The sequence below is a fragment of the Salvia splendens genome, chromosome 7, assembly GCF_004379255.2.
Source record: "Salvia splendens isolate huo1 chromosome 7, SspV2, whole genome shotgun sequence".
Lineage (NCBI taxonomy): Eukaryota > Viridiplantae > Streptophyta > Magnoliopsida > Lamiales > Lamiaceae > Salvia > Salvia splendens.
The window spans coordinates 1391288-1407339 of NC_056038.1; the positions used below are offsets into that span (position 1 = coordinate 1391288).

General features: G+C 38.6%; 2 protein-coding genes across 5 annotated transcripts; both read right to left on the reverse strand.

Moving 5' to 3' along the window:
* Positions 1-567: 567 nt before the first annotated feature.
* On the reverse strand, positions 568-3784 carry LOC121811257 (pentatricopeptide repeat-containing protein At5g48730, chloroplastic-like). Of its 4 annotated transcripts, none has more exons than XM_042212080.1 (4): positions 3709-3784; positions 2804-3174; positions 1422-1828; positions 568-1348 (listed from the first exon to the last, which is right to left on the reverse strand). In XM_042212080.1, exons 2-4 carry the CDS (start codon positions 3170-3172, stop codon positions 670-672), a joined length of 1455 nt encoding a protein of 484 aa, XP_042068014.1. In that variant the 5' UTR covers positions 3173-3174; positions 3709-3784; the 3' UTR covers positions 568-669. The 4 variants fall into 4 exon arrangements, with proteins under 4 accessions (XP_042068014.1, XP_042068016.1, XP_042068017.1 ...); XM_042212082.1 differs by having other exon boundaries at positions 2804-3183; positions 3709-3753; XM_042212083.1 differs by lacking the exon at positions 3709-3784 and adding an exon at positions 3570-3701.
* Positions 3785-14637: 10853 nt separating this feature from the next.
* LOC121811139 lies at positions 14638-16052 on the reverse strand. Its single transcript, XM_042211935.1, has one exon. The coding sequence runs from the start codon at positions 16000-16002 to the stop codon at positions 14890-14892; it is 1113 nt and encodes a 370-aa protein (XP_042067869.1). The 5' UTR covers positions 16003-16052; the 3' UTR covers positions 14638-14889.

Below are 16052 nucleotides of genomic sequence, written 5' to 3' on the forward strand. Positions count from 1 at the left end.
GGATAAATTGTTTGAAAAATCATTTTATGGTCAATTCTGAAATTTAAAAAAATTGTTGATTGTATTATTATAATTTTGATTGAATTTAAAGTGATGACTTTAAAGTGATTGAATTGAGACGGTTTGTACGTAACTGGGCCGGATCTTTGCAATTCGGGTTCAGGACGTATTTGGGTCAGATCTTCAATATTCGAACTTGAGCTTAATTTTTAATGAATTGCTGTGAAAAATAAGAGCTACTAAGATAATTACAAAAAAAAGTGACTAACTGACTATCGACTAATTTGACATGTAACCTGATAATATAACATATAGATGGGTAGTGATAAAACGCAAACTCTACAAACTCTAAACTATAATCTGGATCGTTAAAAATATCAACAGATGATAAAATAGTAGCAATAGAAAATGTCAACACAGTGTCAATATAATATGAACCGTTGACATTGTGTTGACATTTTTTGTTTCTATTATCTTATAATCTGTTATATTTTTTGACAGTGTAGATCATAGTTTAAAGTTTGTATAATATTTAGAGTTTGCATTTGATCACCTTACCCATATAGATAATTCAAATATGTAGCTCAATTTACCAAAAAATGATACTACATCATATATTTAACTACATTTTGAAATCAATCTATCCTATCATCCAAAGTAAACGCTCATCTACATCGAACGGAGCTCTTTCTGAAGCTCCTTGGCGTGGCCCGTCATCCCGTTCATCGAGAATGCCTTGATCATCGTTCGGTACGTGACCTTATCGAGTTTGCAGCCCCGCCTCTTCATCATCTCGGTCACCCCCTTCATCTCTGCGATGCATCCCATCAGGCCGTAGGCGTTGATCAAGCAGTTGAAGAACACGGTATCGAGGGTAACGTCGGAGTTCTCGACGAAGCGCAGAACAGCCGCGATCTTTTCGAGCTTCCCTGCGTTCCCATAGGCTCGCACGAGAGAACACAGAGTCACACAGTTGGGCTTGATCCTCTCGGATTGCATCAGCCGGAACAAGAACTCCATCTGCTTGACGTCACCGCCTCTCCCGAACGCATCTATGACGATGTTGTAGGTGACGAGCGTCCAGGTGTAGTGGTACCGCTGCATGTACTGCATCACGGCGCTCATCTTCTCGTAGTTCTCCGTTTTGCCGTAGGCGTCGAGGAGGATGTTGAATGTCTTGATGGTGGGGTCGATTCCGGCTTTCAGGAACTTGTCGTAGCATTTCTCCATCATATCTATCTGCCCGCTGCCCCCGAAAGCCCTGAGCGTCGAGTTCATGGTCCAGACATCGGGTTCGCAGTGGGGCTGCCGGAGCATCTGTACCAACACGGATTCCATCTCCACGAACCTGTTAGTAGCAAACGATTGAAACGATTTTTTCACATCTTAGACCATATGTAGAGAAGGGAAGAGAGAATTACTTCTTCGCTTTTCCATACGCATCAATGAGAGTATTATACGTGACCGTGGATGGTCTGATCCCGTGTACTTCCATTTCCGAGAGGAGAGAGTTAACTGCGTCAAAGTCATAAACGTGCAGGCAAGACTTTATGAGGATGGAGTACGTGTACACATCAGGTTGACAGTCGGGGATCTTCTTCATCTGGTCGAGAATGGAATACGCTCTATCGAAAAGGCCACTCCGGCTGTAGGCAGACATAAGAGCAGTGTAAGCTTCTCGGTCCGCCACACACCCTTCATCAATCATTGCCTGAAACAAGGTATGAGCTATCTCAGGTTGCTTACATTTTCCGAGCATGGTGATGAGCTTCACATATATACCAGCATACGGCTTGTACCAGACTTGCTCGCGCAGGAGTTCAAAAACCTGAAAACATCATGTAAAGAGTCGGATCAATCAAATTTCTCGTCTTCAAATTCATGAATGACTCGAGTTACATGAATCACTCTTAACACCCCACAGACCGTCCCAGCTCACCTTCTTCACTCAATTCTCGAATCACACTTCAAACTAACCAACATCAGATTGCAGTATTTCCCACCTAAGGCGACCCGAATGCAATACATACGACACTCTATCCAGCTGAAACACTTCAATCTCTCACAGTTTCGAACTCAAATACTACAATATCTCAAATATGACACACATCCTGCCGAGAGCCATTTTTATCACTCATTTCTTGAATCATCGGAATCAATATTTCACACCAAAGAGACTACATCCAAAACTCTTCTAGCTCCTATTGATCCCACACTCGATATCTGACACACACTACCACAAAACAGATAATCAGGAAAAAAAACGCACCCGGCATATAACATTCACGTTAGCACAATTTATAAATTCATCACCAAAAACTCTTCAACAACATGAATCAAACAAAAATGTAGAGACTTTACACCAAACAACAAGCCCAGAATTGAAATAAAATCAAGGGAATTTCTGAAATCAGGAAAAAAACATCCATAATACGATTGCAGTATTTCCCACCAAAGGCGACCCGAATGCAATGCAAAAAAACGGCACTCTATCCAGCCGAAACACTTCCATCCACACTCAAATAGTACTACATACATTCTTGAATCACACTCTGTTTCACGCCAACTGCATCCAAACTAGCTAAACTCTGGCCATTTGTATCACTCGATTCTTGAATCACCAGAATCCATATTTCACACCAAAGAAAACTACATTCAAAACTTTCCTATCTCCAATTCACTAATTCTTCACCAATAAATCTTCAAAAACCAAGAAACAAACAAAAAGGTAGATACTTTAATGCCAAACAACAAAACCAAAATCGAATCAAATAACGGAGAGTTCTGAAATCAGACAACAGACCTTGAGAGCAGACTCCCAACGCAAAGCAGTGATCCTCTCATGAAGGGCATCGAGAACAGATTTCGGCAACAGCCTCTTGGATCCCCCTTTCTTCTTCTCGATCACCGCTTTCGTAGCTTCTCTCCTGAGAATAATCGAAATGGCCTTTTTCGACGCTATCTTCCTGTTGGTTTGCTCCTTCCTCTCTCGATTTTCCACCTCCTTCATCTTGGCTTGCCCCAATCTCCTCTCAGCTGTAGTGACCATGTTTCCACCGGCATTTGGCGGCTGCGGGTCGGGTTTCATGGTGATATTAATCCGAGTTCGGGCATGGTTCGGCCGGCTGAACGACGGTGGGAAGGGATTGGTGGGGCCCGGGAGAGACGCCATGGCTGATGAAACTCAAAAATTCAGAATTGGAAATTCTAATTAGCAACAACAACAATCGAAAGGAGTGAAACTCAAAATTTCTAATTTCCTAATTCTAATTAGCTACAACAATAATTGAAAGGAGTGAAACTCAAAATTTCTGAATTCCAAATTCTAATTAGCAACAACAATAATTAAAAGGAGTGAAACTCAAAACTTCTGAATTCCACAGCAACACCAACAATCGGAAGGAGTGAAACTCGATTAATATTCAACAATAACTACAATCGGAAGGAGTGCAATCATCGGGTATTAAAATCCTTTTCTTCCAATCCCTACCAACATCTAATTCCAACGTCGCAGCCTCAATAGACAATATCACCAAAAAAAAATGCAACAAGAAGATAAAAACCCTTACTTCAAACTAAGCAACATGAAAAAGCCTAATTCAAAAAGGAAAAGTCTAATTCAAATAACAAGAGTAGATATTAAGGGCAGATGTTTTCGAGTGGTAGAGGTGAGCATAATTCAAATTCATACGGATTGAGCAGATTTACCAGCTGAAATTGAGTGAAGAAGATGACGCGAATTGCCAACTAAGGAATTTTAGAAGAACATATTTGTTTGATGCATATTTAATTTGTTATAATATACTGATTAAAAAATAATATTAAAAATTTTACTTTTATAATTTTTATATAGTTTGATTTATTATTTTTATTAATTAATTTAAAATTATAGAAAACGAGCAAATTGAGTTTGATTTTTATAAATTTTGTAAAATTAATTTTTTTAATATTTTTTAATGTATTAGAATTAAACTAAATATATAAATCGAAATAAGCAACACTAAATATGCGTAAAATGAGAGTGGCGTTCATGTAAGGAAAGAGTGCTGTTGACATAGCATTTTATTAAAAGAAGCAGATCATTGGCAGAACATTGTATTATTGATTCTCAGACGAAAATCAAACTTGGTGATTGGACCATACTTGGCAAGAACATCGAACTTATTTGAAAATGGCTCGAACTCGTCTTCCAATTTGAAAACATAAAACCTATTTGAATCCCACTTGGTAATGGAAACCACTAGGGCGGGGCTGAATTTAGAAATATGAGACGTGACAAAAACGTCGCTCTCAATGAGATTAAGCCATGATTTTACAAATGCATTTGCAAATTGCAATGCTTCGAACAAAGAGTCTCAAAAGGATATTTGTGATGATTTCTAATGGTTGGTATGGCTTCATTTTTGAATGGATGAATTTGGTCTTTCTTTAGAGCATCCGCAGCGGTGGCGAAAGACGCCACCGCAGTCCGCGCCGTTGGCAAGGCGCAGGACCGCCGCCGCTGCAGCCGCGCCGCTGGCACGGCGCTGCTCGATGTATCGAGCACGTCCGTGCCAGCGGACGCACACGTGGCGCGCTCCCATTCGTCAACGGCATAGCCGTTGTGTTTAAACTTTTTTTTATTTTTTTTTTAAAAATCGGTATTTAATTATAAATAATGCTAAAAAATAAAAAAAAATATTTCCAAATCCCAAAAATATGGCCGTTTTTTTCCCGTTTTTTCTGAATTTTTTTGATTTTTTTTTTTCCCCAAAATCATCTATAAATACACACATTCATCATCCATTTATCACATCAAATCATCTCTCATTCATCTCTCATTCATAATTCTCATACAAACTATCAACACATTCATCCCCCACTCAAATTCTCAAATGGATTTCACCCATATTATGGCGGAAGCGGAACGCGAAGAACAAGAATACTACGAACAACATCGTGCCGCTTACGAAGCATATGTCGCGGCGAATACCCCTGCTCCTCCTCCTCAACGAACCAGATCAAATCGACGGTACATCCATCGTGACCGGGAGGGAGCCCACGAAAGGCTCGTTGCCGACTACTTTGCCGACCAGCCGCGGTTTCCGGCAGATTACTTCAGGCGCCGTTTTCGCATGTCAAAGCGCTTGTTCATGCGAATTGTCAACACATTGTCCGCACGTGTTGAATACTTTCAAACAGGTGTAGATGCAGCCGGCCGGCAAAGTATCACGGCGTTGCAGAAGTGTACGTGTGCCATCCGACAACTCGCTACTGGGCAAACGGCCGACATGTTCGACGAGTATTTGCATATCGGTGAGTCCACTGGAATCCTATGTTTAAAGAATTTTTGCGAGGGCGTTCGTTCTGCTTTTGGGGATGAATTCCTTCGAGCACCCACCACTGATGATTGCCAACGGTTGCTTCGTCTTCACGAATCAGTCCATGGCTTTCCCGGAATGCTTGGCAGCATTGACTGCATGCATTGGAGGTGGAAGAATTGTCCGACTGCTTGGAGGGGGCAACACTTGAGCGGTCACAAAGGCGGCGGCCCAACGCTTATCCTTGAGGCGGTCGCCGACTACCGCCTATGGATTTGGCATGCATATTTCGGCGTTGCTGGATCCAACAACGACTTGAATGTGCTATATTCGTCACCACTCTTCAATGATGTGATGAATGGTGTAGCACCGGCGATCGACTTCACCATCAACGGAAATATATACCGCATGGGTTACTATCTCGCCGATGGTATCTACCCAAGGTGGTCGACGTTCGTGAAGACGCTCCACAACCCGCACGACCCGAGACGGGTTCTTTTTGCGCAGCGTCAAGAGTCAGCGCGGAAAGATGTCGAAAGAGCCTTCGGGGTCCTTCAAGCTCGATTCAACATTGTGAAGGCCCCGGCTCGGCTGTGGTACGTGAATAATATCGCCGACATCATGTTCACGTGTATTATATTACACAACATGATTATAGCCGACGAAGGGCCGAGGGCGGCTAGCTTCTACGACGAGGACGAAGCCGGAAGCTCAACAGCGAGGTCTCCCCTACGCCGAGGCGAGCATACGACGGTTGGCCAGAGGATCGAGACAAGACACACAATGCGCGATACTCGAATCCACAATCAACTACAAGAAGACCTAATCAACCACATGTGGGCGAAATTCGGCAACGAGTAGTGTCATTTTTAATTTTTAGGATTTTAATTATGTAATTTTTAATTTTTAGGATTTTAATTATGTAATTTTTAATTTTTAGGATTTTAATTATGCAATGTTTAATTTTATTTGTCATTTGTAATATTTATTGTGGGTTTTAAATGAATTTTAATATTATGGAAATGTTTTTGTGTAATTGAATTTTATATTAATTGTGCTCGTCCTTGCGAAAGAGCACAGTTGTGGGTGTTGTGCTCTTGCCAGAGAGCAGGCATGAATAGTACCGCCCGGGCCCACAACCGTGCCGCTGGCAAGAGCACGGTTGTGGATGCTCTTAGAGACCACTCTCTATTTTTCTGTAAAATAATAAACAATATATATAAGCGGAGATTTACAAACACTAAAGAAATTTTAAAAAAATTGTATCATTATTAACTTCAACCAACATATAAGTGCTACTCCCCTTCTAATAGGAGGCGTTTTAGGAAGCATTCCAAAAACAATATTATAAAGGTATAATATCATACTAATATGAAGTTCGAGTGTGCATCACTGAATCCTCACAATTGAAGCCTTGGTTCGGGTCGGGCTCTGTGGCTAAGAGTTCAATCGATAGCTCTGCACATTTTGTGTGAGCTCGATCAAAACCTCTCTGATGTTATGTGATTTGCAAGGTGCAAAACACATCCCCATATAAAATTGTAGAAGAGATATGTTCGAAATAAAATTCAAATTTATAAGTACATATAAAATTATATGAAAGTTTACCGTGATTAAACTTGTACACCACCGATCTCTTTCTCTCCACCAATTTTGATTCTTCTCACCGAAGATAATATGTCATATTTATAAGATTTATGGGCTAATTATGTACTATCTTGCTCCTTATTAGTATGATATTCAATACATATGGATATACATAATATGTTGTGTGAATTAGTGTGGTTATATTTTCTAAAGCGTGTTATGCATTTTGAGAATATGTTACTAATTATGCATTTCGGAAATGTGTATCAAGTTTCATATTCTCCATATTTATAACACTCATTTTGAGATGTAAAAAATGTGGCACATTCACTTAATTTTGCAATTTAATTTTCAGATTTTTATTGCATTTTTATAATATTTTGGATTCTTCGGATCAAATTTCATAGTTTGGATTTTTTTTTTTGGATCGGATTGGGCCAATAATATATTCCCAAAAGGGATTAGCCGATTAGGCATTGAATCAAACAATTCAGTCAAGAACAAAAGAGAACAAATTCAATAGCACAAATATTTTGGCTATATTAAATCCAGTCTTTGCCCAAGGCATCACCACCCATGAATATTTTTTTCTGAAATCAAAGCATCAAAGATATGAGAAGGAGCTTTCAGATAGACATAGTCACAAGCTACACTAATCGATAACCATTCTCTCAAATGGAATAAGACACCGAATGCAAAGTTTGTAATATTTCTAATCATGTTTAAAGTTTGAAAATATCAAAATTTTGAGCCAAAGTTCATAATTTTAGGATCAATATCCCAAAAAATAATGACTAAGTATGGAAAATTCATTTGCATTTCATTCTAAAATTATTGTGTGTGTTCACCTCAATCTCAACAGTCTAGACATGATCTAGAAAATACTCCATGTGTTGAAGCATTTGAAACTCAAAAAGAGTAATAATTCGGAGCTATGTTGTGAAGATACAATCTCGTTCAAGGTATCAGGGAGGTTCAAATTATCTCTAAGAAACTCATGCGGGATCGCATGAGTTTCTTAGAGATAATTTGAACCTCTCAAGCACTTTGCAGGAGATCGCATGTTCATAGCAGAGCTCCGAATCACCCTTCTTGAGTTTCAAATGCTTCAACATAGTATTGTTTTAATCATGTCTAGATTATCAAGTTTGAGGTCGTAGGATGAAGTCATATTCCAGCCCAATCTTTTTAACTGCAGAAATTATATATTTAATTATTTTAAATAATATATCCAATTATATTAAATTTTAATCTAATAAAATAATTTTAACTAAAATCAGCTCGTTCTTAGTATTGCTGTTTAGTCTTTATTGTGTTTATGTTCTTAGTATTTTCTATTTTGTAATTTTGAGTTTATTTGCACTCTTCCTCATTTTTTTAGGCTTGAGTTTTTCTTTTTAATCAAGAAATATTAAAATTTTATTTTATATAACTGATTTTTTTCTCATCTATTTTTATTCAATTACAGCTACATACTTCAATCATTTAAAATATGTGTAAATGACCAAATTAAATAAACGGCAAACTAAAAATTGTCGCCACACTATATATCATTGCACATAAAGCCAATTTTATCTCATTCATCAAATTTTTTATATTATCCATCACACACACACACACACACACACACCCACACAAACTTATGTTTTGTTTATAGTATCATGTTTAATTATACTAAACTATTGTTTAGATTAGTATACCACCATTAAACAAATTTTCTATAATATTACAAAATCAATTTTTCTACGTCACATTTCGTATACTGTAACACCCTGACTTTTCCTACCTTTTTTTATTTGTTCTCGAAGACGTCATTTGTACAACCAAATTTTTTTAAAAAAATTCAAGTTGTTTATACGTTTGAAGGACTCGACTTACGACCAATGAAAAAGATGCAAATGGAAGACCAAAGAACGAGACATGTGATTTCGACGATGGAAAAGGAATTTACATATGGGCCTAAGAAATAATTCTTTTTGCTAGCCCAATTCTTTTATTTAGTTGAATGCCCCTTTGAGCCCAAAATCAGTCCTCTTAATTTTTTTTCTATAAGGTCCAAATATATGTGCCACTCTTCAAATCCACGAATACCTCAAATCCCTCCACAATCCTGAAAAAGAGGGATATATTCTCAATTTTGTCAATTGCCATCTCCAAACGTGTAGCCCATATATATCTCAACTACTCCGTACCAGTTTCAAATCTACCATTTTTATATGTGAATATATAGTGTTAAACTCATTTTCTCCCCTTAGATATAAGTTCCTTCTTAATCTGGACCGTTAGATCTCATTCATTAACGGTCCAGATGATCTGCATTATTACACTATAACGGTGCATTATTAGTCGGTGTGCATTATTTAACTGAAAATCTGCATTATTAAATGACACGTGGCATCAATCTAACCGTCGGATGACAAAATCGTGAGGCTGAGATCAAGAAGGAAATAGGAGAAAATATGGAAAAAAGATTTGAATACAATCCTATATATATATATATCCAAACCGTTCCATAATTTTACCTTTCCTCCAAATTCCGAGAAAGCAAAAGGAGTAGGGCAGCCGTGAGTTTCCAAAATTGTTGTTCCACAAATTTTGATCCATCAAATTAGAGGTATACTCAAATCCCACGTTTCTTTCTCCATGACATTTTTCATATTCACGTAAGTTCACTCAAATGAAATTAATACAGCACTTTGAAATCTTTCGAGAGACCTTTTCCCGATGGAGTGCTTTGGCCCTCTTTGAATCCTATAGTTTGCCAATTCGTTAATCAACTCTGAAATTAAATAAAACTGTGAAATAAATAAAAGATTAGTTTTGAGTGGGAAAAAGGGGAGAGGCGGCGCCACTCGACTTAGATGCTGATGCCGACGGACGCCGGCGTGAGAGTGACAACTGCGGTGTGTGAACGGAGACAGCAGAATGAGAGAGATGGAGCTGCCTCACTTTGTTTCCCAATTTGAGAACTAGAGAGAGAGAGTTTTGAGAATGATAATACGAAAATTTAGTAAAAAGAGATGGGAGTTGGGATTGTTTACGTTTTGTGAATTGTAGAAGATGAGAGAGAGAGAGGAAATAGGAGTGGAATGGCTGTGTACGTGTAGGAAGAGTAGGGAATAGGAGTAATAGTTTATTTGTTTATTTTTTTAACTTTTAGTGATTGACTAAGTGTACGTGTGTTGAGGGAGTATATACTTTAAATAAAGTAGTAGTAGTATTGAGGGAGTATATACTTTTAGTTTTGATTTTGTCTTTTCAAGATCGATTTGGTAATGTACTAGCTAGTATATAAATATGTGTTGGGCAGGGAGTATATACGTGTGGTGTTTGGAGTATTAGACCATTCACTACGTTGTCTCTATACCGTCCTTTAACTACTATTTGACCACTATTTGAAGGTCTCATTGTCCTTTTTTCCTCCATCCCTTAACTAAGGGACGGAACCTGCAACGCTCCGTCCCTTAACCGTCCCTTATTCCGTCTTTTAATTACTATTCATTCAATTTCATTTTTTATTTTTTTTACAACCCAATTAAATTTAAACAAACACAATTCATTAAAATTAAAACAACATTACAACTTAAACTTAAAAAAAAAAAGAAAAAATCGGATTGACGCATTTGCTCAAAAATGATCCATTTTTTTGAGTTGATTTAAGATGGAAATTGGAGTGATAGAGAGGATTTGAGAGGAATAGATGTGTGATTGTGTGTGAAATGAGTATGAAATAGGATTATTTATAGAGTAAATAAATAAATAAAATTAAAAAAAAAAAGAAAATAAAAAATTAACGGTAACATTACCGTTTGATTTTTTTTTTTAATTAAATTTGATTTTCGAATTTAAAAAAATGAATTATTGCGTCATCCGTGACGACGCCCACTCGCGGGCCAGCGAGTGGGCGTCATGCATGCATCGGGGGCGCGCCACGTCGCCCGGGCGCGTGACGGGCCGGCGCGTCCCTTGTCTCGTGGATGCGGGCTACGGGACGGGCTACGGGACGGGACGAGGGTTGCAACGCGTCCAGCGGCGGAACCGTCCCTCCGGGACGGAACCCGAGCAGCGCGGGACGCGTAGTGGATGCTCTTAGAAGTGGGTGATTCTTTTTCTTTCTTTAGTTTGTTTAATTGGACCGGTCAAATACTTTTGGATTAATCTAGTTCATTACATATTTGGAATTTATGTGTTTTGGAATTTTACCTACTTGGCCTATTCTTAGTGAGAACCGACAGTTTTAGTATATTAGGGACTTTTGGGTTATGTGTTTAATTGATGAATCTGTTTATTAAATTAGAATGAATGATAATTTGAGCACACACTTAAGATGCATGCATTGTTAAATTTATTTATTTTGTAAAGTTTAATTGTGCACATCATGTTATTTAAAAAAGGGTGAATTTGTGCACGTTGTTGCGATTGGAACAAGAAAGGGTTTGAAGAGTTAAGCGTTTGAGGTGAGTTTTTTTTTTAAATAAGGATTATGTCATAAGTATTTTTTATGTGAAAAATGATGTGAATATTTGTCATGCCATGTTTTGTTTTATTCTATGGAACCTATCTGATGTGGCTTTTGCCATCTATGGATAATCAAATTCGGGTCTGACTAGGGAGTGAGTCCCTACTCAAGCTAGTGTACACCAATGGGGATCGTGAGCCGTCTTTTGGGTCGGCCAGTCTAGTGACTTGGAATGTGGTCACATACCTTGTCATCAATGGATCAGATATGGTAGATATCTATGGGAAAATGACTGCGCAGTCACGAATTTTACGATGGAAATGATTTTAGTGTCTCGGGCATTTTCAAAGTTAAAACCTCAGGTCACTCAATGGTGGTATGATAAATTTCTTTTTATGAAATGTTTTTGGCATGAGTCCACTGCGTGCATCAAGTACTCAGCCATGCATATGTTTTAAAAATGTGCAGGTTGAGCGGTGACAAGCGCGGTGGGTGTTGAGCAGAGCTGGTGAAGAATTGTGTTTGCTTTTAAATGTTCCGATTATATTATGTCTTCATACATAATATTATTGTTCTCTCGAATGTTTCCGCTGAATGTTGTTTCCTTTGAGTTCATGTATTGTTGAGATATAATACCTTTGAGTTGTCAATTGTAGAGATAATACTCTCATTTTAATTCGAGCTATCCCATTTATCTCGAGCTATGGTCGAGTTTTGTTGTTTCCCCTTTCTTTTCCGCTTCTTTAATCCTCCCCTAGTCGCGATTCGCCATGTTTTCTATCCTTAGAAAATGCGAGCGTGATATATACACTATGAAATATTAAATCTGTTCTAGAAAATTGATCTCGTTTCATTATTGAAAAAATAAATATTTTAGAATTGTACTAGTACTAGTTATTAAGGCCATCCACAACGCTGTTCCTATACCGTTCCTTAAACCACTATTTGAGGGGCCCACTGTACTTTTTTACTCCATTCCTTAACTAAGGAACGGAACCTGCAACCCTCCGTTCCTTAACCGTTCCTTAAATTACTATTCATTCAATTTCATTTTTTTTTATTTCCAACCCAATTCAATTTAAATAAACACACTTTAAAAAACAAACACACTTTATTAAAAAACAAACAACATTAAAAAAAATTACAACTTAAACGTAAAAAAATAAAAAGCACACAATTAAAATCCTAAAAAAATAAAAGTACACAATTTTAATAATTTCATCCGCCAAAATTTGTCCAAATGTGCTCAATTAGATCATGTTGGAGTTGGGTGTGGGCACTAGAGTCGCGTGTCCTTGCACGAATAGATAACCGTTCTTGTATAGACGGATGCGCTCCACTTCGAGGCGGACTACTTGCGGTTGAGCTTCCGGGGGATTCGTCGTCGAACCAATTTCCCGCCTCGGGTCCTTCGTCTTGGACAATCATGTTGTGCAAGATTATACACGTATACATGATGTCGACCATATTTTCATTGAAATGAGTATGAAATAGGAGTATTTATAGAGTAAATAAATAAAATAAAAAAAAAAACGGATATAAAAAACGGATATAAAAAAAACGGTCTCATTACCGTTGCCAAAAAAAAAAAATTATTAAATTCGAATTTAAAAAAAAATGAATTATTGCGTCACCGGACGAAGCCCACTCGCGGGGCAGCGAGTGGGCCTCACGCGTCGAATGGGAGGCCGCCACGTCGCCTCGACGCGTGGCGAAACGGAACGCGGCACGGCATAGGAATGGCGACGGCACGGAACGGCGACGGAACGCACCCCGCAACTCGTGCCGCCGCGGAACCGTTCCGCCAGGACGGCATAGGAACCGCAACGGCACAGCGTTGCGGGTGCCCTAATAAATTTATACTCCATAAAATATTCCACTTCGTAAAATATTGAACCAGAAATATTACTCCTACTATTTATCATACGTCACATCAAAAAACCCTAATTAAACCGGGTACTTATGATTCTTATCAATCAATCTCCACTATTTATTGTCCTACCATTTACTCCATCGTAAACATTTTAAAATTTAATCAAGTACTACTATTATGTGGGTGTTTCTTTTAATGAAAAGTATTTTACCCAAAGTTAATTGTACTTTATTTCGAGACAAAAATAAAGTTGATTGTACTAACATTATCCCGACATTATGAGAAAGAACTAGGTTAGGAGGAGATAAGATTTGCTCAACTTATGAATTTTTAAATTTTATACTTTATGTCCCATACTTCACTTTAAATTCCAAAACTTAGAGACACAGTGCCATCACATCACTCAATTTTATATACTAAGATTTAGAAAATAATTTATCCAGCAAACAAAGTTTATGGTTTTTAAAATAAAAATATTATTTTCTATTTTATTCTATTTTTTACTCACTTCGTCTCATAATAGATGTCACACTTTCCTTTTTAGTTTATCCCTCAAAAGATGTCACATTTTCTCTTTTAGAAAAAGTTCTCTTTTTCATCAATTATAAAATTATATTTTCTCTCATCACTTAACACATAAAATAACATCTCCTAAAATCTCATGTCATCTTCCAAACGTGACATTTACTATGAGACGAGACGGAGGGAGTATTTCATTTCATCTTCATCACTTAGCCCAATAAATAATAATGCAGTACTACATAACAAAAGAATTGTGTCTTTATGTGAACAAACAACCCCTATATACTCTCTAATTTAAAAATCCGGCAATAAATGTTTTTTTTTACCCCTATAAGAGATTGAATAATCAATTAGCGATTCTCCTTGCTGATATTGGTTCCGAATCAATGTACATGGGTGAGTTATAGCCGGTTATGTTCAATACTGAATAAACATGGGTGAGTTATATACTGAATACTGAATAAACATGGGTGAGTTATAGCCGGTTATGTTCAATAGAGACTTAATTTATATATGCGAGTTTCCCTCGTAAAAATATTCATCAAAATTCTTTGAAACCAACAAATGGGAAGGATCTCATTGCAATTTTCTACATTAAGAATTTAAATATGGGCAAATTATTGAAAAATCCATAGTCAAATTTCGTTTGTCCTACAATTTTATGATAAAAATCATTAATTTATTATTTTCCCCATATGTGAAATATATCTATTGTTCATTTGTGATATGTTGTAAATGTAGCTCGCAATCGAAATTGATGACGTTACTATATTATGTGCTATGTTGAGAAAAAATGACGACAAAGATATTTTTTTAATCATATTTTAAGAGAGCTTATGGAGAAATTGAAAATTCATAAAAACAAACTAAAATTTGGAAAAATGTGAACCGTTGGATTTAACTCATAATATATCTTCTGGTCATATCTATCTGACGGTCCATCCAAAACACACAATTGCACGTGGGATATAGCTAATGTACGCCGTCACACTCACGAAGTGCATTTGCCGCGTATGTTATCGATTTTACCAAATGGATAACGCTTCCACAAAATAAACAAGAGCTCTTCCAACACTACACGACAACACTAAACTAAAAACCAAAAATAAATATTTTAAAATATTCTCAAAAAATACAGGATTATTATATTAATATTCCCCTGCAATTAATCTTCTCGTACGGGCTGCGGAAGGAGCTATCAAACGGCCGGCTTCAAATCCGACGGCGCGGCACTTAACGCCGTAACCTGCATCAACCGAAAGCGCTTTCGACGGAACCGACGCCGTCACGGCGTTGGTCGTCCGCCGGTACGGACCGAGCCACTTGTTCTGCATGAAGCGGTGCTTCCTCCACGGCGGCAGGTGGAGCCCCCGGCTCTTCAGCGACCGTTTCGCGGCGTCGCTCACCGATTTCAGAATCTGCTTCAGATCGTCAATTTTTCCGACGAAAACCCTAGGCAGAAGCTGCAGCATCCGCTCGTAGGCGATCGTCGGCCGCGCGATCTCGAATTCCGCCGCGAAATCCAAATCGACGAAGTACCGCGCCGGCGACGGATCCGTTGTTAGAACATCGATGAATTCGTAGCTGCCGGCGGTGAGTCCGCCGCAGCTCGGCCACTTCGTCTTGCAAATCGCCGCATTGTAGCCACAATTCATCAGAAACAACATCACATTCCTCCGTAGAATATGCTTATCCGGTGATCCAGCGGAGGAGTAGATCTGAACCGCATTCGCCGCGCGAGCAGCGAGCGCGTTCCTGAACTCGTCCGTCCGATCCACCGCGATCGGAGTAATCGGATCGGAATTCCGGCAGCTCGGCGATTCGGAGGAATCGGTCTCCGAATCGGAGCCGCAGCAGCACTCCGGCGACGATTCGCCGCCGCTGAAGCCGAAGAAGAGCTCGGAGAGGCTGGGGGAGGTGTCGCCGTCGTCGGCGGCGGCGCTGTGCTCGCTTCCGCTGCTGAATCCGACGATCCGCGCCTTCACCTTCTCATCCAATGGATCAGTCACTCTCTTCATCCTCGTCAAACTGTACATTTTAGAGTTTTTGTGATTGAAGTTGGTGTGGAATGTTGAAGGGAAAGCTAGGGATTTGGGATAATAAATGGGGATTAAGCAGGGGAATTCGGGGGGAATATTCTGGAGAAGCGAAGCATGAAAATAGGTAGAGGGGAAATGAGATTTTATATTGATGGTGGTGGAAGAGGATATACTGGGTGTATGCGAGTCCAGTCGCGTGGTGAATTTTAGTGGTTGGAGCATCAAGCATATCCGTTTGATTGTTCTCCCTCGGCATGTGTCAAGCCCTGATT

Excerpts from the sequence above, each read along its gene's own strand:
- LOC121811257 (XM_042212080.1), bottom strand. The coding sequence starts at position 3,172 with ATGGCGTCTCTCCCGGGCCCCACCAATCCCTTCCCACCGTCGTTCAGC. Across the intron at positions 1,829-2,803 it reads GTTGGGAGTCTGCTCTCAAG|GTTTTTGAACTCCTGCGCGA; the intron begins GTCTGTTGTCTG and ends TGATGTTTTCAG. Across the intron at positions 1,349-1,421 it reads GCGTATGGAAAAGCGAAGAA|GTTCGTGGAGATGGAATCCG; the intron begins GTAATTCTCTCT and ends TGCTACTAACAG.
- LOC121811139 (XM_042211935.1), bottom strand. The coding sequence starts at position 16,002 with ATGCTCCAACCACTAAAATTCACCACGCGACTGGACTCGCATACACCC.